A 23773-nucleotide genomic window follows, 5' to 3' on the forward strand; every position below is an offset into this window, starting at 1 on the left:
GCATTGTAGGAGGTGTGTCCTGTGCTCCTCCCTCCTCCTTGCTGAGGACAGATCAGTGTTCTGCTATCACAGCGGATTCTATCATCTGCAGTTTATTATGAGGGTGTGTCTGCTTGTCAGCCATACAATGCCCTGATGGAGTCTATCCCCTCCCTTGTCAGCCAATAGGATGGTAATGCCTCATACCTAGGTTCTGCCCCATAGAGTCTAGCCCCGCCCCCTCATGTACCCCCCCCCCCCCCTCCATGCCCCCCAGTTCATCTTCTCTGCATATTATTTTTTTCCTCCCCAGCTGCACATTTCTTCTGTGCTGGGGGTGGTCCAGTCTCACTCCCCGCCCCTCCTCATTATATTTTTTGCTATTATTTTAATTTCTAATTTACTTTGCTATTATTTTAATTTCCCCCACATACATTGGTTGGGGCTCCTATTGTGCCTCATCCACCCCTGTAAGTTCTGAAGTTCTGTCTCCCTCTCTCGGCCTGGACATTCACCCCCCCCCCCAAGGCAAAAGGGGTCAGAATTTTTTAAAGGGCCTGTGTGGGGGGGATGGGCAGGCTCCCTTCACTACTCTACTCCATCCTGTCCACCCATCACACCCAACAACTTTCTCTGAACAGGAAGTTATCAGCCTTTTACCTTGATACTATAGCCCATTATCCTTTACACTATTTTCTTATCTACCAATTAGCCTCCCTGATCTCCAGGCTGAGGCCCACCACCTGCCTGCTCCTCAGGGGCCCCCCACTTCCCTTTTCATGTCTACCCCAAGGCGCCCACCACCTAGCCTATCTCTAGCCCAGGGATGTAAACCTTCCCTCTAATGTCTTCTATGAAGCAAACCACCTCCCCTCAGGGGCCCACCAATACCTTTCATCTATACCCTGGGGGCCCACTGCCTCCACTCTCATCTCCAGCTTGGGCCCAGCCTCTTATCTCCTCCTTGGACCCAACTCCTTCCCTCCCATCTCTAGCCCAGGGCCCACCTCCTTCCCTCTCATCTCCTCCTGGGATACACCACATTCCCTTTCATCTGCAGCCCACCTCCGTCCCTATTATTTCCAGCCCAGGACCCACCTCCTTCCCTCTCATATACAGCTCAGGACCCAACTCCTTCCCTCTCATATACAGCTCAGGACCCAACTCCTTCCCTCTTATCTCCAGCCCAGGGCCCACCCCTTTCTCCTTCCCTCTCATCTCCAACTCGGGGCCCCCCTTCTTCCTTCTCATCTCCATTCCAGGGCCCACCTCCTTCCCTCTCATTCTTATCCCAGGGCCCACGTCCTTCCCTCTTGTCTCCATCCCAGCGCCCACCTTCTTCGCTCTCATCTCCACCGTGGGACCAACTTTACACTATTTATCTACCAATTACCCTCCGTTATCTCCAGTCTGCGGCCCACCACCTGCCTGCTCCCCTCTCATCTCATCTCCAGCTTGGGCCCAGCCTATTATCTCCTCCTTTGATCCAACTCCTTCCCTCTCATCTCCAGCCCAGGGCCCACCTCCTTTCCTCTTATGTCCCCCTGGGATCCATCAATCCTTTCTCTCATTTTTATTCTAGGGCCCATCTCCTTCCCTCTTATCTCCAACTCAGGGCTCACCTCCTTCCCTCCCTTCTCCATCCCAGGGCCCACCTCCTTCCCTCTCATCTCCAGCCCAGGGCCCACCTCCTTCCCTCCCATCTCCATCCCAGGGCCCACCTCCTTCCCTCCCATCTCCATCCCTGGGCCCACCTCCTTCCCTCCCATCTCCATCCCTGGGCCCACCTCCTTCCCTCCCATCTCCATCCCTGGGCCCACATCCTTCCCTCTCATCTCCATCCCAGGGCCCACCTCCTTCCCTCTCATCTCCAGCCCAGGGCCCACCTCCTTCCCTCCCATCTCCATCCCAGGGCCCACCTCCTTCCCTCCCATCTCCATCCCTGGGCCCACCTCCTTCCCTCCCATCTCCATCCCTGGGCCCACCTCCTTCCCTCCCATCTCCATCCCTGGGCCCACATCCTTCCCTCTCATCTCCAGCCCAGGGCCCACCTCCTTCCCTCTCATTCTTATCTCAGGGCCCACTTCCTTCCCTCTTGACTCCATCCCAGCGCCCACCTCCTTCCCAGCGCCTACCTCCTTCCCTCTCATCTCCACCATGGGACCAACTTTACACTATTTATTTATCTACCAATTACCCTCCGTTATCTCCAGTCTGCGGCCCACCACCTGCCTGCTCCCCTCTCATCTCATCTCATCTCATCTCCAGCTTGGTCCCAGCCTATTATCTCCTCCTTGGACCCAACTCCTTTCCTCTCATCTCCAGCCCAGGGCCCACCTCCTTTCCTCTTATGTCCCTCTGGGATCCACCAACCCTTTCTCTCATCTTCATCCCAGGGCCCACCTCATTCCCTCTCATCTCCAGCCCAGGGCCCACCTCCTTCACTCTCATCTCCAGCCCAGGGCCCACCTCCTTCCCTCCCATCTCCAGCCCAGGGCTCACCTCCTTCCCTCCCATCTCCATCCCAGGGCTTACCTCCTTCCCTCCCATCTCCATCCCTGGGCCCACCTCCTTCCCTCTCATCTCCAGCCCAGGGCCCACCTTCTTCCCTCTCATCTCCAGCCCAGGGCCCACCTCCTTCCCTCCCATCTCCAGCCCAGGGCCACCTCCTTCTCTCCCATCTCCATCCCAGGGCCTGCCTCCTTCCCTCTCATCTCCATCCCAGGGCCTGCCTCCTTCCCTCCCATCTCCATTCCAGGGCTCACCTCCTTCCCTCTCATCTCCAGCCCAGGGCTCACCTCCTTCCCTCTCATCCCCAGCCCAGGGCCCACCTCCTTTCCTTTTATGTCCCTCTGGGATCCACCAACCCTTTCTCTCATCCTCATCCCAGGCCCACCTGCTTCCCTCTCATCTCCAGCCCTGGGCTCACCTCCTTCCCTCCCATCTCCAGCCCAGGGCCCACCTCCTTCTCTCCCATCTCCAGCCCAGGGCCCCCCTCCTTCCCTCCCATCTCCATCCCAGGGCCGACCTCCTTCCTTCTCATCTCCAGCCCAGGGCTCACCTCCTTCCCGCTCATCTCCAGCCCAGGGCCCACCTCCTTTCCTCTTATGTCCCCCTGGGATCCACCAACCCTTCCTCTCATCTTCATCTCAAGGCCCACCTCCTTCCCTCTCATCTCCATCCCTGGGCCCACCTCCTTCCCTCCCATCTCCAGCCCAGGGCCCACCTCCTTCCCTCCTATCTCCATCCCTGGGCCCACCTCCTTCTCTCTCATCTCCAGCCCAGGGCTCACCTACTTCCCGCTCATCTCCAGCCCAGGGCCCACCGCCTTCCCTCCCATCTCCATCCCAGGGCCTACCTCCTTCCCTCTCATCTCCAGCCCAGGGCCCACCTCCTTTCCTCTCATCTCCAGCCCAGGGCTCACCTCCTTTCCTCCCATCTCCAGCCCAGGGCCCACCTCCTTCCCTCCCATCTCCAGCCCAGAGCCCACCTCCTTCCCTCCCATCTCAGCCCAGGGCCCACCTCCTTCCCTCTCATCTCCAGCCCAGGGCCCACCTCCTTTCCTCTCATCTTCATCCCAGGGCCCACCTCCTTCCCTCTCATCTCCATCCCAGTGCCCACTTTTTTTCTCATCATCCTGGGACCCACTGTATTCCCTCTCATCCACACTCTAGGTATGACCACCTTCTCTCTCATGCCTAGCCTGCAGCATGCCACCATCTATTTATTCGCTATCCCAAAAGCCCATGACCTTCCCTCTCATCTCCACCATGGGACCAATTTCTGATTTCTATCCTGGGGCCCACCTCCTTTCCCTTTAATCTCTATCATAGGGACCCATGCCTCCCCCTCATCTCCATCCAGCAGACCCACCACCTTCCCTCTCCTTTCCATTCCAATACCTACTGCCTTTCTTCTCATCTGTACCCCGGGCCCATACAGGTCCATGTAAGAAGCAGCTTTTTAACAATATGGCTCCTAAGGCTGAAATATTAATGTAATACCAATCAGATCCACATCAGGCATATACAGATAGACAGATCTAGTACCTTTCTAGCGAAGGGACCGTTTTTCTACAGAAGGCCAAAACACTGCAACTGCTCACAGCTTACTCCCCGTACCAGAGAGCCTTCAGCGCCAAGTCCTGTTTCTGAAACATGGTAGAGGGCACCAGTGACCAGATCCAGAGACCAGCTTAGGGTCACCATATGTCAACCTCCTCAGCTTACTACCCAGAGTAAGGCGTCTTCACAGCCAAGACCCATTTCTGAAAACTTTAAAGGGGTTGCGGTGACCAGAACTAGAGAGCGACTTCCGGTCACCATATGCAGATATCCTCAGCTTACTCCTTGGAACAGAGAGCCTTCGGAGCCCAGCCACATATCTGAAAAAAAAAAAAAAAGGAGTAGGTCTGCACATATCTAGAAATCTGCTTAGGGTCACCTTATATAGACCTCCTCAACCTACTGCCCAAAGCAGTGAGCCTTCAGAGCCATTTTGTAACAATCCTACAGGCTCACTTGAGTTAGAGGACTGCTGGCCGGGGGTAGGAGTGGAGCCTAGTGGCAAGGACCGCAGGCAGGTAGTAGGTGCAGGAAGTCTGGCAGAGGTGTGGTCAGACAATCCGGGTTGGCTACAGTGGTAGCAGTTCTGGATACCGGATGGACACCAGGTAGTACTCGGATGAGGACACGGGTTCACCTGAGGTGCGGAAACTAAGTGCTTGTTGGTTTTCACTAGAGCCCCTGATGGTGGGGATAGACTGCGCTGCAAGCTAACACCAGGTCGCGGTCCCCAGGATCACCCAGCCAGGCAGGGTGCAGGTTCGGTCCGGAGGTGGAGGAGCAGACAAGGGATAACCAGAGAGAAGTCAGACGAGCCAAAGGTCGGGGCGGGCAGCAGTAAGCGTGGTCAGACAATCCGGATCGGCAACAGAGGTAGCAGTTCAGTAGGTAGGGATAAAGCAGAAGAGTAGTCGGTAGTCAATTCCTGGTCAGCAGTGGATTTGTGGTAGTAGGCAAGAGCAGCAGGTGAGGAGAAGCTTGATCAAGGCTCAGGAGCTCAATAATCAGCAAGCTGGAGTGCAAGGGGCTGGACTTATATAGGGAAGTACCAGGTGTGGGGAATCAAGGGTGATGAGCAAGGCTTGGCAAGACTAGGGTTGAATAATAGGCTTCAGGGAGGAATGTCCAAAGAGGACGGTAGCCTAGTAAGCAGGGCTACCGCCTGGAATGTGGCTGGTCACAGGTTTTGAATCCCGACACATTTTCTATTTCTGAACATATGGAAAGGGATTGAAGAGACCTGCTTAAGATCACCATACACAAGGCTTCCTCAAGTTACTGGAGCAGAGAGTCCAGTTCCAAAAGAGGGCTGCTGTGACTGCACAGATCCAGAGTCTGGTTTAGGGTCACCCTATGCAGGCCTCCTTCAGTGCAAACAATGAACACTGTCCAGGTGTGCCACTCTGGAGGATATAGGACTGTCACAGAGATATCAAATGTAGGAGGAATTTGAAAGATCTGCACTCATTTGCACTGACTGGAGAGAAATTTAAAGGATAAGTTCACCTTTTGTAACATGTTACACCCATATTCAGGGTGTAACATGTAACCGGTTACAAATCTACCAGCTCCTGCACTTCCCTGGCCCCCCAATGTCACATGTGGCGGGGAGATCTTCAAAGAATGTGGACGCATCACTCATTCACAGAGTTCTGTGAATTGAAAACTAAAAGGTCTGGAAGCCTTTGCGCCTGTCGGCTTGTAGTTCTTAATGAATGTTGTTGAGCGCGGTGGTAGTTCATTGATGTTTCCTGTTAATGTGTAACTGCTTGACTGTATGATGTACGGCCAAACAGCTTACACACAGAGCCTGCAAGAAATGTATACCTATTATTAATGCACACTAAAGTTTTTTTTTTTTGTTTCTTTTTAATCAAACTGACCCAATAAGAGAAAACATTACTCAACAAACGAAGCACTGAGAAAGCTCTGGAGACATACATATGTATTGACCTCCAATTTAAGGGGTGTTCAGCCCACTGACCTCCAATGTAAGGAGGGTTCTCCCCTCTGCCCACCAATGTAAGGAACATTCTTCCCACTGAGAACCAATGTAAGGAGGATTCTTCTCAATGACTACCAATGTAAGGAGCGTTCTTCCCACTGACCTCCAATGTAAGGAGCATTCTTCCCACCAATGTAAGGAGGATTCTTCTCACTGACCTCCAATGTAAGGAGGATTCTTCCCACTGACCTCCAATGTAAGGAGGCATTCTTCCCACTGACCTCCAAAGTAAGGAGCATTCTTCCCACTGAGCACCAATGTAAGGAGGGTTCTCCCCTCTGCCCACCAATGTAAGGAACATTCTTCCCACTGAGAACCAATGTAAGGAACATTCTTCCCACTGACCTCCAATGTAAGGGGCATTCTTCCCACTGAGCACCAATGTAAGGAGGATTCTTCTCAATGATCCCCAATGTTAGAAGGATTCTTCTCAATGATCCCCAATAAGGATTGTTGTTCTCACTGGCCATTAAGGCAAGGAGCAGGAAGGAAGTCTGTGGGGTGGATTTATTAAAGGCAAAAAAGATTGCACTCTGCAAGGGCATTTGCTCCATAGCTTAGTAAATATGGCGATGTTTTGCTTTGCAAAGTCATACCCTATCACGTTGAGGAGGAGAAAAAAAAAAAAAAAACATTTCCACATACACATGATTGGATGATAGAAAGCAGCAGAGTTTCCCCTCGTTTACCAAACTCTGGAGAAAATTCCCTTGCAGAGTTCAACATGCAAAGTGTACAGTCTACTTGCCTTTAGTAAATCAACCCCTAATGTTTTTTGGACAAGACTTTTATTTTAATTGACTATTAATAAAAATTATTTTATCATAAAGAACACAGGGGTGTTTAAATATCCAAATACTGTACTTGCATTACACTGAGAAAGGCTGGTCTAGGGGTCTATTAATGGTATAAATGTTTTCACCCAAGATGCACACATTTTCCTAATTGGACTCTTCCACTTTAATTTGCTGTATGGATTGTCGTTTTTATATTTGGAACCAATAAAGGTGATTGAAGCAGTGTGCGGCCGTCCAGACTTTCTTCTTGTACATGTCTCTGATGCATGCAGGGTCGGCACCTGTCTTATGTGCAGAAACAGCAGAGGAGCTGTTTTTCTTGAGCGGTATACAATATATTATTGTTAGAAAAACGTGTGAATTGTGGGTGAATGTTGTGTAAATCTTGCATGAAAGCATTTATGGATAGACCCTTTTTTTGTCTAGATGGTGTATATAGAGAGGTGCTGCAACTAACACCTATTTCACTCTGGGCAGCCCCTGAGCCCAACACTGTCATCCAGTAATAAAGGTTTTCTCAGCTCTTCCAACTGTCTGCTACACACAGCAGTTGACTGAAGGAAACTGCCAAGTCCTACTGCGCTACAACGCCTCCAACCAGATACTACAGCATCCCACCACCTCTGCCAGATACTACAGCATCCCACCACCTCTGCCAGATACTACAGCATCCCACCTAATCTGTCAGGTACTACAGCATGCTACCACCTCTACCAAGTACTACATCATCCAAAAGCCCAGGACCTCCTGGAGACTTGGGATTTTCAGGTACACATTGGGGTTTAATACCCAGACTCTAATTCTCTATGGCCTGTTTATAATAGCAAGGTGCCAGATAATGCTTGCTTCACTCTATAGGCAGCACCATAACCACATCTGATCCTGTATGCAAACTATTCTGCTTGTTTCTTCCTAATTCACCCATTTAGCAGAGCAGCAGGAGGTTCAGACTTTACACTGTGTATTGGATGGTCCAGTCTTATTTCTATGGCCAGCCTGGGACTCGTGTGACACAGGGTTATCTTTTTGCTGGTGGCTGGATATCAGTGAAGTATAGGTCTGAGCAGGTAAGGGGTGCCCACACACAGCAAGCTAAACAAAAATGGCTACCGCTCTCCTTTATAACTAGGTTTTTACCCACTTCAATACAGGGCACTTCAACCCCCTTCCTGCCCAGGCCAATTTTCAGCTTTTAGCGCTGTTGCATTTTGAATGACAATTGCGCGGTCATGCAACACTGTACCTAAACCAAATTTATGTAATTTATTTCCCACAAATAGAGCTTTCTTTTGGTGGTATTTGATCACCGCAAGGTTTTTTCTTTTTTGCTACAGAAATAAAAAGAAAGATCGAAGTTTGAAAAAAAAAAAAAAAAGTTATGTTATGAAGTATAAAGTATGTTATAAAATTTTGTAAATAGATAAGGTTTTTCCTGCACTGATGATCCCGCACTGACAGGCACTGATGGGGTGACACTAATATGCAGCACTGATAGGCACTGATATGCAGCATTGGTGGGCACTGATAGGCGCCACTGGTGGGCAATAATGGGCACTGGTGGGCTGCACTGATAGATTGCAATGCTGGGCACTGGTGGGTGGCACTGATAGATTGCAATGCTGGGCACTGGTGGGTGGCACTGATAGATGGCAATCATGGGCAGCTCTGATGGGGAGGGCACTGAAAGGGTCCCTGAGCCCTGATTGCCATCCCTGCTGGCCATGGGTGGACACCCCTGGTGGTCATGGGTGGACACCCCTGGTGGCCATGGATGGGCAATCCCTGGTGGCTCTAGTTGCACCCCCCAGCACAGACACCCCCCCCCCCCTGTCAGGAGAGCCACCGATTGGCTCTCCTCTACTTGTGCCCGTCAGGCACGAAAGTGAGAAAAGCCGATCAACGGCACTTCCTATTTACTATGTGACCAGCTGTGATTGGACACAGCTGGTCACATGGTAAAGAGCCTACGTCATCGGAGAGGCGGTGAGTTAGAGTGACACACCGCAGCACCGATCGCCGCTCTGGGCGCGCAGAGCGGTCTATCCTACTGGCCGTCATATGACGACCGGTCAGGATAGTGCAACCACTTAACGGTCGTCAATCTGGTATAGAGCGGACAGCAAGTGGTTAAAGGATAAGTCCAGGCAAAACCTAATGCTAAACCTGCTCTGTGCCACATTCTAAACCTGATCTATCTAACCCTGTAAAGCAAAAATCACAGTACTTACCTTTTCTGCAGCCGATCTGGACCGGTCCCACACTGTCAGCGGCGGCTTCAGCATGGAGGCGGGTGCAGGAAAAGCACTCGACAATGGAAGCCCCATAGTAAGTTTATTCATTTCACAGCCGTTGTCGGTCCTCTCCTGCACACAGCTTCTGTCACTGGAGACCGGACCGGTGGGGGTGCAGAAAAGGTAATTACAGCGATTTCTGCTTTACAGGGTTAGATAGATTAGCTTTAGAATGTGGCACAGGGCAGGTTTAGTGTTAGTTAGGTTTTGCCTGGACTTATCCTTTAACAATAGGCTGTTCATATTCGCATAGATTACTACAAGACGAATCCCAAGTATAGATATTTTATACTTAGTTAAATTGGTCCAACTTGGACCAATGTAACTATGTATATACAGTACCATACCTGGCCAAAAGCCTCTGCAAGCTGGAAATCACTGAAGTAAGCCTCACTACACCATAGATCTCCACTTGCTTTCGGGTCCGGTGCTGAGCGGCTGCCCTGCTGCATTCTGAACACAGGTGGTCAGTCACTCAACACAGGCGCCATTTAGGCTGGGTTCACACTGGTGCAAATTGCATGCGGTTTCCCCGCATCCAATTCACTTTAGGACACTGTGACCAGCTCTCAAAGAAGCCGGTTCACACCGGTCTGGGACAGCTGCAGAGCGGTTTGCACAAAGTTCCTGCAAGTCTTCTGGTCCGTTTCAGGCCTGAATTTAGCCAACAATTCGGACCTGAAACGGTGAACAGGGACGCACCAGACCCCCTGCTATGAGCCATTCTGCACACAGTGTGAACCCAGCTTTAGAGATTGCTTTGCATATTATGAATGAATGATGCAAAGTGTTCTTTGATTGGACATCACCGCCCCACCTCTGTTTTTAAACACAAATTGCAAAGTGTTAGACAATGTATTTTTTTTTATTGCTGGTCATTTTTGTATTGTATGTTCAGTGTGCACATGCAGAGTGGACTAATCCAAAAGGGACATCTATACTGAACGCATAAAGAGTTTATCAGTTCTGAACAAACAGCAAAATTTCAGTTGCAGTAAATGAGAGATTTTCAGAAATGTCTGCATTGAAGTGTTTAATGATACAGAATCAGAGGATGCAACAAAGTTCTCATGTTATCCAGTGCAGCTGCTAAGGATTATGGTGCATTCGTGATCTGTGGCTGCCTAGACCAGCATTGCATTCAGCAAAAAATTGCCACAGTGATTAAATAGTCAGAGACTTGTAAAGGACAGAGAGGAGATGAAAAATGATGGGTGGGAGAACAGCATGTACATTTCTGCATATATTGCATGCCTGGAATATTCAAGGTTTACTAGCCAAAGACTCCATAAGGGTTATAGCAGTCGTACATCTCCCTCTACCATCACCATTGTACTGGCATTCCTCTCTCACTTGCACATAGTAGGATGGAGATGTACCAGCTCTGACCACCCTCTTCCATCATTATACTGACAATGTGCTCCCTCTCTTTCACTGATCGCAGTATGGAGATGTACCAGCTCTGTTCAGTCTCTTCCATCAGCATTTTACTGACATTTCTCTATCTCTTTCTCCAGTATATAGTGGGATGGAGAGGTACCAGCTCTGTTTGCCATCTTCCATTACCCTAGAAAAAAAGAGTAAGGAAACTGGCATGCACACTACAATGGGATGCCTGTCTATCTCACCCACTCGGTGCTAAGCGCTATATATAATAAATATATGTGTCCTGGTTTAAAGGGGTGAGGTGGCAACCCTAGCAAGCGCCCCCTACTCGAGCGTGTGAATCATATACAAGTAGGTGATTTCGCGCAGAGAGGCCACCCTGCTGCAGTAAATGTACATGGGACGGAAGGTCCGGAACTGGCCACCAGTTCTGTGGAGTTCCTGAGCTGCTCTGGAATTTGAAATCCTGCTACTGTATACATCTTGTTTGGCATTTTATTCCCCTCATTGAGGTACGTGGGCACTTCTTGGGGGGCATGCCGGTGTGGTGAAGGTCCATGACAACTTACACAAATCATTTGAATATTCGTTGTGGGACACCATTACCAGAGATGCTGCAGTTGGCTGGACTTTTATACTTACCACACTAATATGAATATGACACATTATGGACTATGTGATGTTCTGATTATTTTATAAGCGCTGTTAGTGTATACATGTGATTTTATTGGATGTACACACCTTTTTATCATCTTCCATTACCATTGTATTAACATTCCTCTCTTTCCCCCATAGATAGTAGGATGGAGATGTGCCAGCTCCGGTCACTCTTTCCCATTATCATTGTACTGATATTCCTCTATCTCCTGCTGATAGTAAGATGGAGATGTACCAGCTCTGGTAGCCATCTTCCATCACCATTGTACTGATATTCCTCTATCTACTGCAAATAGTAGGATGAAGACGTACCAGCTCTGGTCAATCTCTTCCAACACCATGCATTCTTCTCTTTTGCAGACAGTAGGATGGAGATGTATCAGCTCTGGTTGCTACCTTCCATCACCATTGTACTGATATCCCTCTCTCTCTCTCCTCTCCAGATAGTGGGATGAAGATGTACCAGCTCTAGTCGCTGTCTTGTTTCATCATTGTACTGACATTCCCCTGGTCTCCTGCTGATAGTAGGATGGAGATGTACCAGCTCTGGTCGCTGTCTTCCTTCATCATTGTACGGACATTCCTTAGTCTCCTGCTGGTAGTAGGATGGAGATGTACCTCTGGTCACCCTCTTCCCATCATCATTGTACTGACAATCCTCTCTCTCCCACTGATAGAAGGATGGAGATATACCAGCTAGGGCTGAACGATAGTCAATGTGATATCGACTATCGTGCTGCGAGCGTGGGCGATAGTCACATCGCCGAACATACGATGTAAGGCAGCACTACAGCTAGTTCTCCTGACTGAGAGGTGAGCAGCGGCACAGCGAACCCATCACGCGTACCTGCACACCTGATTGGTTCGCTGTGCCGCTACTCACGACGTGATTGGTTCGCTGTGCTGTGGGGCAGAAGTGTATTGTGGGGACTGGGAGTGTGCTTCCGGTGCGAAGGAGCTGCCGGGTGGAGAGGACTACAACTCCCAGCATTACCCCCACTTCCGGCGTTTCCGTCTGCCCCCAGCCAGAGAGATTCCCCCTCCCTCCGAGAGAACCGACTTCACAGCCCGATCATGAGGGACAAACAGAAGAGGCGGAGGGAGCGCACGAGGGCCGAGGCCGCCAAGAAGGTACCAAATACGGAGGGGAGGCGACTGTACCATGTACACCAGGAAGGGGCGGGTATAAATATCGCAATATATATCGTTGGGGAAAAAATATCGCAATGTGATTTTTTTCCCAATATCGTGCAGCCCTAATACCAGCTCTGGATGTTGTCTTCCATCACCATTGCACGGATATTCTACTCTCTCCTGCATATAGTAGGACAGAGATGTACCAGCTCTGGTCAACCTCCCCTATCACCATTGTACTAACATTCTCCTCTCTCTCCTGCAGATAGTGGGATGGAGATGTACCAGCTTTGGTTGCCATCTTCCATCACCATTGCACTAACATTCTTCTCTCTCCTACGGATAGCAATGTACCAGCTCTAGAAGCCATCTTCCATCGCATTGTACTGACATTCTTCTATCGCTCTCCTGCTGATAGTTGGATGGAGATGTACCAGCTCTAGTTGCTGTCTTCCTTCATCATTGTAATGACATTCCTCTGTCTCCTACTGATGGCAGGACGGCCATGTACCAGTGCTGGTCACCCTCTTCCCATCATCACTGTACTGACAGGCCTCACTCTCTTCCCACTGATAGGATGGATACCAGCTCTGGTTGTTGTCTTCCATCACCATTGTACAGATATTCCTCTCTCTCTCCTGCATATAGTAGGATGAAGATGTACCAGCTCTGGTCAACCTCTCCCATCACCATTGTATTATTATTCTTCTCTCTCAAGCAGATAGTAGGATGGAGATGTGCCAGCTTTGGTTGCCATCTTCCATCACCATTGTACTGACATTCCTCTATCGTTCTCTCCTGCTGATGGAGATGTACCAATTCTGGATACCATCTTTTATCACTATTGTAATGACATTCCACTTTCCCCTGCAGATAGTAGGATGGATATTTACTAGCTCTGGTCACTATTCTCCATCACCATTGTCTTGACTCTTTCCTACAGATAATGGAATGGAGATATACCAGTACTAGTCACCATAATTTATCACCATTGTACTGATGTTCCTCTCTTTCTCTTGCAGATAGTAGGATGAAGATGTACCAGCTCTAGTTGCCATCTTCTATCATCATTGTTCTGACGTTTCTCTCTCTCTCTCCCCTACAGATAACAGGATGGAGATGTACCAGCTCTGGACGTGGACTCCGCTAGATGAAAGCTTACAATGGCTGCGACGAGCTACACCAAAGCCCAAAGTGTACCACAGCTCGATGAATCCCTCGGATACAGAAGAGTTCAAACTGTCCCGACTTTTAGGTAGAAGGCTCCCAGGATGCCCACTGGTCTTTAACCTGGCAGCCCACATCAAAAACAGAAATAAGACATGGTACCCAAGGGATGTAATGGCACCAAAGCCAATAGCTCTGCGAGGACTGGACGTGGTGTTTCGTGACATGATTACGGCGCAGCCACCGAAATGGAGCGGAACCTTCCATGTGTCAGAGAAGTCAGCGTTCAGCAAGGTAGTCAGCAAGCTGTACTTGGAGCCACCAGAGCAGGACGCTGTACGTATGCAGCTGGTCAATAAGATATGCAGGCAGTTACTGTATGCAATTCTTCTGCTGTACACCACCTACAAGAAATGTGTGTTTACTCTACAACATGCAAAGAGTAACCCTGCAATGAATGACAAACCTTCCAAAATATAGCTGATGAATGTTCATTTCCTGTTCCCCGATAGATTCCTATAATAAACATGTTCAATAGAGCTGTGTATGTGCAAATCAAGATCTGTTGTAGATAAGAGATCATGTGATCCAGTCACCCACAAGCAGCTGATGGGGAGCACATCTATCATTGTCTGCAAGACAAATGACAGCTGCAAGCTGACTGGTTACTGGGAGGTAACACAGGCAGTTCTTATTTCAGGCCTGCTGATAATTAAAGGACTACCGTTGGAAGGGCAGATTGGCTCATAAAACATTATATCTACAGATCAACAACTTTATTGTCCTCCATCCAATACAATACAATAAACATAAAAGATGCGTGACACATACATTTATAGTAACGGCAATGTGTGACAGACACAAAAACAGGGGGAATCCCCCTTACAGAACAGAACTATGTGGCTTTTACATCATAAGGGGGACAGTTCCATCCATATTTCCATCCCAGCAACCAATCAGCTTCTCCTATTCCTTGTGCCAAAGCAGATTATAACATAAAAGGTGGGCACTGATTGGCTGCTGAGATCAAAGCACAGCCGGTTCTCCAGTAAGACATCCAATACCCAACGTCTTCATTGCAAATGCTTTAAATTGCCAGCAGCTGTTCTCTGATTGGCCGCTGTAAGGAAGGCTGGCCCTGCGGTGACAACATGCAGTCTATTAGATGCTGTGGAATTATCCTTATTATTTCTTTTCTACAGAGATGAGACAATTCCTGTCAGCGGTGTAGACAAAAATAGATCAACTAGAATGGTAAAGATGACCATTAGTCTGACTCCTCCTCTTCCTCCTCCTCGCTCTCCTCCTCCTCCTGCAGACAAAGACACAATCAGCAGTTGTTTTTCAGGGCGATCTTCCTGCAGTCCCTAATAACCCCAAACTCATCAGGGGAGATAGAAGAAAGTGTCACCTTCCAACCCCTGTCTGACAGTCAGATACTGTTTTCATGATATGTTATATAAGGATTCTTACAACCCAATTTTCACATCCCAATACTCCCCCACTACGACATTCATCCTCTGCTGGGGTACTACATACAAGCCACTAACCCGTTCTCCTTCACCTATGATGTATCATACACACTGCCTCTGCTGTGACACTTTAAGAACACAACTTCACTATACCCTTCCACTATAATGCTTCATACACACTGATTCCCCTCTTTCCTCTAAAAAGCATGGAGTCTGCAGAGTCTTACCCCCACAAACAAGCATAGAGTCCAAAATCTGCCCAACACGCATGGAGTCTGCAGACAAACCCCACCGACCAGAAAGTCTGAAAATCACTTTCCTCCCTCCCTCTAACAAGCATGGGGTCTGAAGATCCCCTCCTTCCTAACAAGTATAGAGGCTGCGGACCCCCTCCCTTCTAGCGAGCATGGAGTCTGCAGACCCCCTCCTTCCTAACAAGCATAGAGTCAGCGGACCCCCTCCCTCCTAAAAAGCATGGAGTCAGCGGACCCCTCCCTCCTAAAAAGCATGGAGTTTCCGGATCCTCTCCCTCCAATAAGTACGGAGCCTGCAGACCCCCTCCCTCCTAACAAGTATGGAGTCTGCAGACCCCCTTTCCCCATAACAAACAGACACAAAGGGGGAGGTTTACTAAAAGTGGAGCACTCAGAATCAGATGCAGCTGTGGATGGTAGCCAATTACAGTCAGGTCCATAAATATTGGGACATCGACACAATTCTAATCTTTTTTGGCTCTATACACCACTACAGACTTTCAGCTTTAATTTGAGGGTATTTACATCCAAATGAGGTGAACGGTGTAGGAATTACAACAGTTTGTATATGTGCCTCCCACTTTTTAAAGGGACCAAAAGTAATGGGACAGATTAACAATCATAAATCAAACTTTCACTTTTTAATACTTGGTTGCAAGTCCTTTGCTGTCAATTACAGCCTCAAGTCTGGAACGCATAGACATCACCAGACACTGGGTTTCATCCCTGGTGATGCTTTGCCAGGCCTCTACTGCAACTGTCTTCAGTTCCTGCTTGTTCTTGGGGCATTTTCCCTTCAGTTTTGTCTTCAGCAAGTGAAATGCATGTGCAATTGGAACAGGTCAGGTGATTTACTTAGCCATTGCATAACATTCCACTTCTTTCCCTTAAAAAAACTCTTTGGTTGCTTTCGCAGTTTTCTTCGGGTCATTGTCTATCTGCACTGTGAAGCTCCGTCCAATGAGTTCTGAAGCATTTGGCTGAATATGAGCAGATAATATTGCCCGAAACACTTCAGAATTCATCCTGCTGCTTTTGTCAGCAGTCACATCCTCAATAAATACAAGAGAACCAGTTCCATTGGCAGACATACATGCCCACGCCATGACACTACCACCACCATGCTTCACTGATGAGGTGGTATGCTTTGGATCATGAGCAGTTCCTTTCCTTCTCCATACTCTTCTCTTCCCATCACTCTGCTACAAGTTGATCTTGGTCCCATCTGTCCATAGGATGTTGTTCCAGAATTGTGAAGGCTTTTTTAGATGTTGTTTGGCAAACTCTAATCTGGCCTTCCTGTTTTTGAGGCTCACCAATGGTTTACATCTTGTGGTGAACCCTCTGTATTCACTCTGGTGAAGTCTTCTCTTGATTGTTGACTCTGACACACATACACCTACCTCCTGGAGAGTGTTCTTGATCTGGCCAACTGTTGTGAAGGGTGTTTTCTTCGGCAGGTAAAGAATTCTTCGGTCATCCACCACAGTTGTTTTCTGTGGTCTTCCGGGTCTTTTGGTGTTGCTGAGCTCACCGGTGTGTTCTTTCTTTTTAAGGATGTTCCAAACAGTTGATTTGGCCACACCGAATGTTTTTGCTATCTCTCTGATGGGTTTGTTTTGTTTTTTCCAGCCTAATGATGGCTTGCTTCACTGATAGTGACAGCTCTTTGGATCTCATATTGAGAGTTGACAGCAACAGATTCCAAATGCAAATAGCACACTTGAAATGAACTCTGGACCTTTTATCTGCTCCTTGTAAATGGGATAATGAGGGAATAACACACACCTGGCCATGGAACAGCTGAGCAGCCAATTGTCCCATTACTTTTGGTCCCTAAAAAAGTGGGAGGCACATATACAAACTGTTGTAATTCCTACACCTTTTTGGATGTAAATACCCTCAAATTAAAGCTGGAAGTCTGCAGTTAAAGCACATCATGTTTGTTTAATTTATTATAGAGCCAAAAAGCTTAGAATTGTGTCAATGTCCCAATATTTATGGACCGGACTGTAGCTTCTAACTTCAGCTTGTTCAATTAAGCTTTGGCAATAAAACCTGGAAGCTGATAAGTTTCTATGTACGAATGCACCAGATTCTGTACTCTCCAATTTAGTAAATCCCCCCCTATACCTCCGCTTCCCCTTTTTACTGACACACCCTGTACCTCTTCAGCCTCCTGTTCCTCTGCAGGAAGCTGTGATTCTTGCTCCTCCTCCTCCGTTTCGCTTTCCTGTGCAGTTTGTGATAAGATCTCTTCACCCTAAATACAGAAAAGCCCCATTAGTAGTGAATAGCTGCTGATAAGTGAAGGGCAGCAGATGCTGATTGCAGTATTTCCCAGCTCTCACCTGGAGGTCTCTGTTCTTCAGGTTCCCCAGCCAGAAGGCCTCTTGACAATTGTTCAGCGTCAGCATGGCCTTTACTCTGTACACAAACATTTCCAAGGTCTTCTTTAAGAGAGGGACGTGTGTGGTGAGCCCGGCATCCTGGCGGATCTAATGGAGAAGAGATAAAGTCCAGCTAACACAGCAGATCTTGGTGGCCTCAGCCAGTGTCAGGACCTGATGGTACAGAGTTGTACCTGGCAGAATGACACTGAAGGGAAGAAAAGACAGAACACATACCTTGGAGTGACCGCACATGTGGTGAAGCTGCCGAGTGCACAGCTGCAAGATTTTCAGCAGGTTTTGCACATCGTCCTGCAAGATACAATAATAGAATACTGGGGTGGCTTAAAACTTTTTTTTCTGTTTGCCAGTTTCCCAACCACCTGTAGGCGGCAGTAAAGGCCACTCCAATAGAATTCCTGTGTCCCTCAATTAATTAAGGAAAGTAAAGAGTTTTGGGCCGACAAGAGTCACTGCTACATACAATCAGGGAACTTACAGGAACATTACAGAGAATAGCTGAGGCAGGAGCAAACAGATGGATTATTGGTGAGACATGAGAAAGAAGGGAGCACACAGATGGATTATAGGTGAGATATGAGAAAGGAGGGAGCACACAGATGGATTGTGGGTGAGATATGAGAATGGAGGGAGCATACAGATTGATTGTGGGTGAGATATGAGAATGGAGGGAGCATACAGATGGATTATGGGTGAGATCTGAGAAAGGAGGAAGCACACAGATGGATTATGGGGGAGACCTGAGAAAGGAGGGAGCACGCAGATGGATTATGGGTGAGACCTGAGAAAGGAGGGAGCACGCAGATGGATTATGGGTGAGACCTGAGAAAGGAGGGAGCACGCAGATGGATTATGGGTGAGACCTGAGAAAGGAGGGAGCACACAGATGGATTATGGGTGAGATTTGAGAATGGAGGGAGCACACAGATGGATTATGGGTAAGGCCTGAGAAAGGAGGGAGCACACAGATGGATTATGGGTGAGACATGAGAAAGAAGGGAGCACACAGATGGATTATCGGTGAGACCTGAGAAAGAAAGGAGCACACAGATGGATTGTGGGTGAGATCTGAGAAAGGAGGGAGCACACAGATGGATTATGGGTGAGACCTGAGAAAGGAGGGAGCACACAGATGGATTATGGGTGAGATCTGAGAAAGGAGGGAGCACACAGATGGATTATGGGTGAGACCTGAGAAAGGAGGGAGCACACAGATGGATTATGGGTGAGATCTGAGAAAGGAGGGAGCACACAAATGGATTATGGGTAAGGCCTGAGAAAGGAGGGAGCACACAGATGGATTATGGGTGAGACCTGAGAAAGGAGGGAGCACACAAATGGATTATGGGTAAGGCCTGAGAAAGGAGGGAGCACACAGATGGATTATGGGTGAGACCTGAGAAAGGAGGGAGCACACAGATGGAATTATGGGTGAGATCTGAGAAAGGAGGGAGCACACAAATGGATTATGGGTAAGGCCTGAGAAAGGAGGGAGCACACAGATGGATTATGGGTGAGATCTGAGAAAGGAGGGAGCACACAGATGGATTAGGGGTGAGACCTGAGATGTCAGAGAACAATGTGCTGTCTTCCATCTCACCTTGTGCTTCTTGAAGCTGCAGTCCAGGAGAGGCATACCCACTTTAAGGAATGTCTCCACAAAGAGGCGGCCATACTGCAGACAAAAAACAGAGGTGAAGCAGGCTGTCATATCACATTAGTACATAAGAAGAAGGGGCGAGCGATCCGACTTACCTTTAGACAAATGCTTAACATTGGCCTTGTGTCAAATATCTACAAAAGAAAACAGTGACAGGAGATGGATAAGTGGATAGGGACACACAGCAATACAGATGATTGGTGGGGACACATGGCTATACAGTGTTTGTGTGTTACACACAGCAGACATGTGTAACCCTCTGCCTTGTCTCCATGTGACATACACCATACATGAAACATGTAGGCCTGGTCTCTGTGTCACATACACATATTGTCAAAGGCCTCTCTGTGACACATTTGCCTCTTCGGCCGTTCGCTGAACACCCAAATTTGCAGGGTGTTCGCCCCGCCCTGGACATTCTGCGCCCTGATTGGGCAAAACCTTGCCCAATCAGGGTGCAGTGTAAGGAACGGGTCGGGAACCCGGCCATGGCCTCCTTACTAAATGGATGAGTCATCAGCTGTTAATGGGCTTCCCTGCTGACGTGAATAAAAAAAAAGTTAAAAAATAAAACAAAAACGGTGTGGGGTCCCCCCTCAGTCCATACTAGGCCTCTCAGGTCTGCTATGGGTTTAAAGGGGAACCCCACACGAAAAAAAAACACATGGCGTGGGGACCTCCCAAAGTCCACACTAGACACTTATTCGAGCATGCAGCTGGGCAGGTCAAGAAGGGGGAGGGGGCAAGCAAGTGCCCCCCCCCCCTCCTGAACCATACCCGGCCACATGGGGGGGTGGGTTCTTTGAGGCAGGGTATATAGTACCCCTACCTATTCACTAAAAAAGTGTACATAAAAACCACCAAAAAACAGGAGATACATTTTTGACAATTCCTTTATTAAAAAAAAAAAAAAGTGTCCCTTGATATAAATTCATCGTTAATCACGCCGCCCGTCACACTGTCGACCCGAGAAAAAAAAACCACTCTGCCTTCTAGCATGTCTGTCCACTAAATGACTTCTCCGTGCTTTGATAGTTCTTATATAGGAAAGGGCGGGGCCACCTGGCAATGTCACCTGGTGGCCACGCCCCCTTGTAATGTCATGGACTGGTGTAGTCACAAGGGGGTGGGGCCTCAGCTGACATCACCAGGTGGCCTCATCCTCACCTATATAAGAACTGTCAAAGCACGGAGGAGGCATTCGGCGGGTGGCCATCCTAGTAGGCAGAGCGGTGGGATTGAGGATGGCTTTACATCAAGGGACACGGTTTTTTATTTTGATAAAGGAATTGTCAAAAATTTGTCTCCTGTTTTTCTGGTTTTCTTTTTTTTTTGTACGCTTTTTTGGTGAATGGGAACACATTCACATGGGGAGAGGGGAGATCTGGGGGGCCCCCTTGTTAAAGGGGGTTTGCAGATTCTGTTAAGCCCCCCCATCCGCAGACCCCAACAACCACAGCCCAGGGTTGTCTGGAAGAGACCCATGTCAACATTAACAAGGCAGAGTCCCCCCTGCCCCAAAGCACGCATTCCCCCATGTTGAGGACATGTGGCCTGGTATAGTTCAGGAGGGGTGGGACGCTTGCTCTCTGCCAGGCTGCAATAGTCGAATAAGGGTCTGCATTTTTTTTTCCTTTCGTTTTTTTAAATAGCCGGGTGCTGGCAATTGCAATTTAAATATGATTTGACTCTATTATTAGAAATGTAATTTTAGCTGCAGCAGGTTCTATACAGGGTACAGATGTACCACTTTACAGGCAGACTAAGGGGACCCCCCACCACACCCCCCCCCCCCCCCCAGGCACTATATTTCAATCCATTTTTAATTGTTATTGTTGTACTTTAGGCATCATTAAAATCCCTGCTCCTGAAAAAACTAGTTTTTAAAAAAGAAAAATGTTTGCATTGATGCATGTTCCCGAGGGCAGTACCCGGATCCCAGTACCCTTTTTATGGCCAAACACTTGCATATAAGCCTTCAAAATGGGCACTTTTGATTTTTCCTCCCATAGACTTCAATGTGGTTCATTGTTCGGGTTAGAGGGGGGTCGTTCAGCCCATCTCTATTGCACATGTCACCCATGTTGCCTGCATTGTACATAAACCCCCCCAGGGGTCCTCATCTGAGTGGGAAATGCACAGTAAGTGTAACTCACTTTAATCAGGTTGACCAGGATGTGGAAATTGCGGACTGCTAAGCTCCACTGTAGAAGACGTTCTGCCTGAACCTAGAAGAAACACAACAACCCCGTGATGGGATAAGTAATGGAAGCACACGATTTGTACACAAAGCAAAGATCTACACACACCTCCAGGCTGTCCAACTTCTTCCCAACTGGAATATTCCTCACATACTTTTCCAGCTTGTCCATCAAGACTCGGAAATACACCCCAAAGGTCTGTCTGCAAGAAGAGAAATGGACAGGAAGAGTGGGATGAGCACAGTTTCTGTATGAAGTCACGTTTCACAATCACTCCCTGGTGACATCAGTCTCAGGTAACCAGAACCAGAGAGCTGTCAGACGACACTGTGCCATGGGACCAGAACATTCGAATTTGGACCATTAGACCACATGGTCATGTGACGGGCAGCACAACGGCTCAGTGGTTAGCACTTACGCCTAGCAGCACTGGAGTCGCCGGTTCAAATCCCAATCATGACACTATCTGTCTGGAGTTTTCATGTTCTCCCTGTACCTCCCACACAAAGACATGCTGGCTCCTGTCTAAATTGGCCCTAGTATGTGAATGTATGAATGTGAGTTAGAGACCTTAGATTGTAAGCTCCCTGAGGGCAGGGACAGATGGGCAGGGACAGATGTGAACATACAATATCCACTTGCCGACTGCCCACAGACACAGGCGCACTTAAGTACATATACTGCGGCGGTCAGCCCCGGCCAGGCAAAGTGACGTATGGGTACGTCACTAGCCTGTCACTTGCTTGTGAGCCAATAGCCCCGGCTCGTTCCCTAACAAGTCAGTGCGTGTGACCGGCGGACCCGATGTCCACCGGTCAATCGCGATCGTTCGCCGTGAAGGGAGAAAGGCAGGCGGCTAATGTAAACAAAGCCGCCTGTCATTCTCCCCTGTGTAAAAATGGAGATCACACGGTTCTACTATGTAGGACCGTTGATCTCTGTTCTTACACCAGTAGCCATGTCCAATCACAGTTAGAAACACGCCCCTAGGGACATACTTAGCCCCTCCTTCCCCAATAAAGTTAACCCCTTCCCTGCCAGTGTCATTTTTACAGTAACAGTGCATATTTATAGCACTGATTACTGTAGTAATGTCACTGGTACCCCCAAAAGTGTCAAAAATGTCAGTCAAGGGTCCGATCTGTCCGCAGCAATGTCGCAGTCCCGCAAAAAAAAAAAAAAAAATCGCAGATCGCCGCCATTACTCGTTAAAAAAAAAACAATAAAAATTACAAAAATCTTTCCCTTAGTTAGTAAACGTAATAACTTTTGCGCAAACCAATCAAAATACGCTTATTGTGATTTTTTTTTTTTTACCAAACATAGGTAGCAGAAAACAAATTGGCCAAAAATGTTAAAAAATTTTGATTTTTACTTTTTTTTGGGGGAATTTCATATAAAAAAATGTGAAAAATATTGTTAGTACAAACCCCCCCACACATCTAAAATGACCCCTCTATAACCATCTACCTGTCTATACATTGAAGACATGGAACATAAGAAGCTATTATATATGTTAAAATCTGTTATATATATATATGTTAAAATCGTTTAGGTACAGCGTCGCACAACCGCGCAATTGTCCGTTAAAGTCATGCAGTGCCGAATCGCAAAAAAAACCCTGGTAAGGAAGGGGGTAAAATCTTCCGGGGCTTAAGTGGTTAACAGATGTAGGGTTGCCTCTTCATCCCTTTAATCCAGGACACCTATTACCTACACAGGTTCTGAGGCTGATATAATGCACAAAAGGCACTAAGTGAGTTTAATTACCACCTTAATCAGCCACAGAACCTGTGTAATCAATGTGTGTCCTGGTTTAAAGGGATGAGGTGGCAACCCTAAAGCAATGTGACCACCTGGCAAAGTGGAATGCAGATCCCGATACTTGGGGCCTAGCGATCGTGTGATTGCTATGCCATTCAATGATCACAATGTCAACAAAGCTGTTATGAATCAATAAGATTCATAACAGCTTTGCTAGTGATCTGTGATTGGCCCACAGCTATCACATGGTACCTGGGCCAATTACAGCACCCTGTACCATGTGATTAGCTGTAGCCAATCACAGATCACTAGTATTTTCAGCTGTCATGAACTTGACCTATTCATGACAGTTAAAAGCATTGCTGATACAACAATCTTTATTGTGCCAGCAATCAAAGTGTAAAAAAAAAAACAAAACAAAACAAAAATCCCTGATCACCCCCCAGAGTAATACAATATTACTATAGTAACATTGAACTACTCTGATTAAAGTATTTAAAAAAATAATGTTAAATAAAATGATATTTATAA

At 47.9% G+C, this 23773-nt stretch overlaps 2 protein-coding genes across 2 annotated transcripts in view; one reads left to right on the plus strand and one right to left on the minus strand.

Annotated features, from left to right (window-relative positions):
- Positions 1-13426: 13426 nt before the first annotated feature.
- FANCD2OS (FANCD2 opposite strand) lies at positions 13427-13960 on the plus strand (the record flags this gene model as incomplete). The annotated part of the gene is made up of 1 exon (XM_082266256.1): positions 13427-13960. One exon carries the CDS (start codon positions 13427-13429, stop codon positions 13958-13960), a length of 534 nt encoding a protein of 177 aa, XP_082122382.1.
- Positions 13961-14252: 292 nt separating this feature from the next.
- Positions 14253-23773, minus strand: part of FANCD2 (FA complementation group D2) — a 75738-nt gene continuing 66217 nt past the window's right edge. The window contains exons 37-44 of the mRNA XM_082265076.1: positions 21587-21680; positions 21434-21505; positions 19373-19411; positions 19218-19292; positions 17834-17908; positions 17558-17704; positions 17374-17469; positions 14253-14792 (exon numbers count right to left, since the gene is read on the minus strand). Of these exons, the coding sequence (XP_082121202.1) occupies positions 14748-14792; positions 17374-17469; positions 17558-17704; positions 17834-17908; positions 19218-19292; positions 19373-19411; positions 21434-21505; positions 21587-21680 (643 nt within the window). The 3' untranslated portion in view covers positions 14253-14747. The remainder of the gene's footprint in view (positions 14793-17373; positions 17470-17557; positions 17705-17833; positions 17909-19217; positions 19293-19372; positions 19412-21433; positions 21506-21586; positions 21681-23773) is intronic.

Source organism: Pelophylax lessonae (assembly GCF_965119305.1).
Source record: "Pelophylax lessonae genome assembly, chromosome: 8".
NCBI classification, from domain to species: Eukaryota; Metazoa; Chordata; class Amphibia; order Anura; family Ranidae; genus Pelophylax; species Pelophylax lessonae.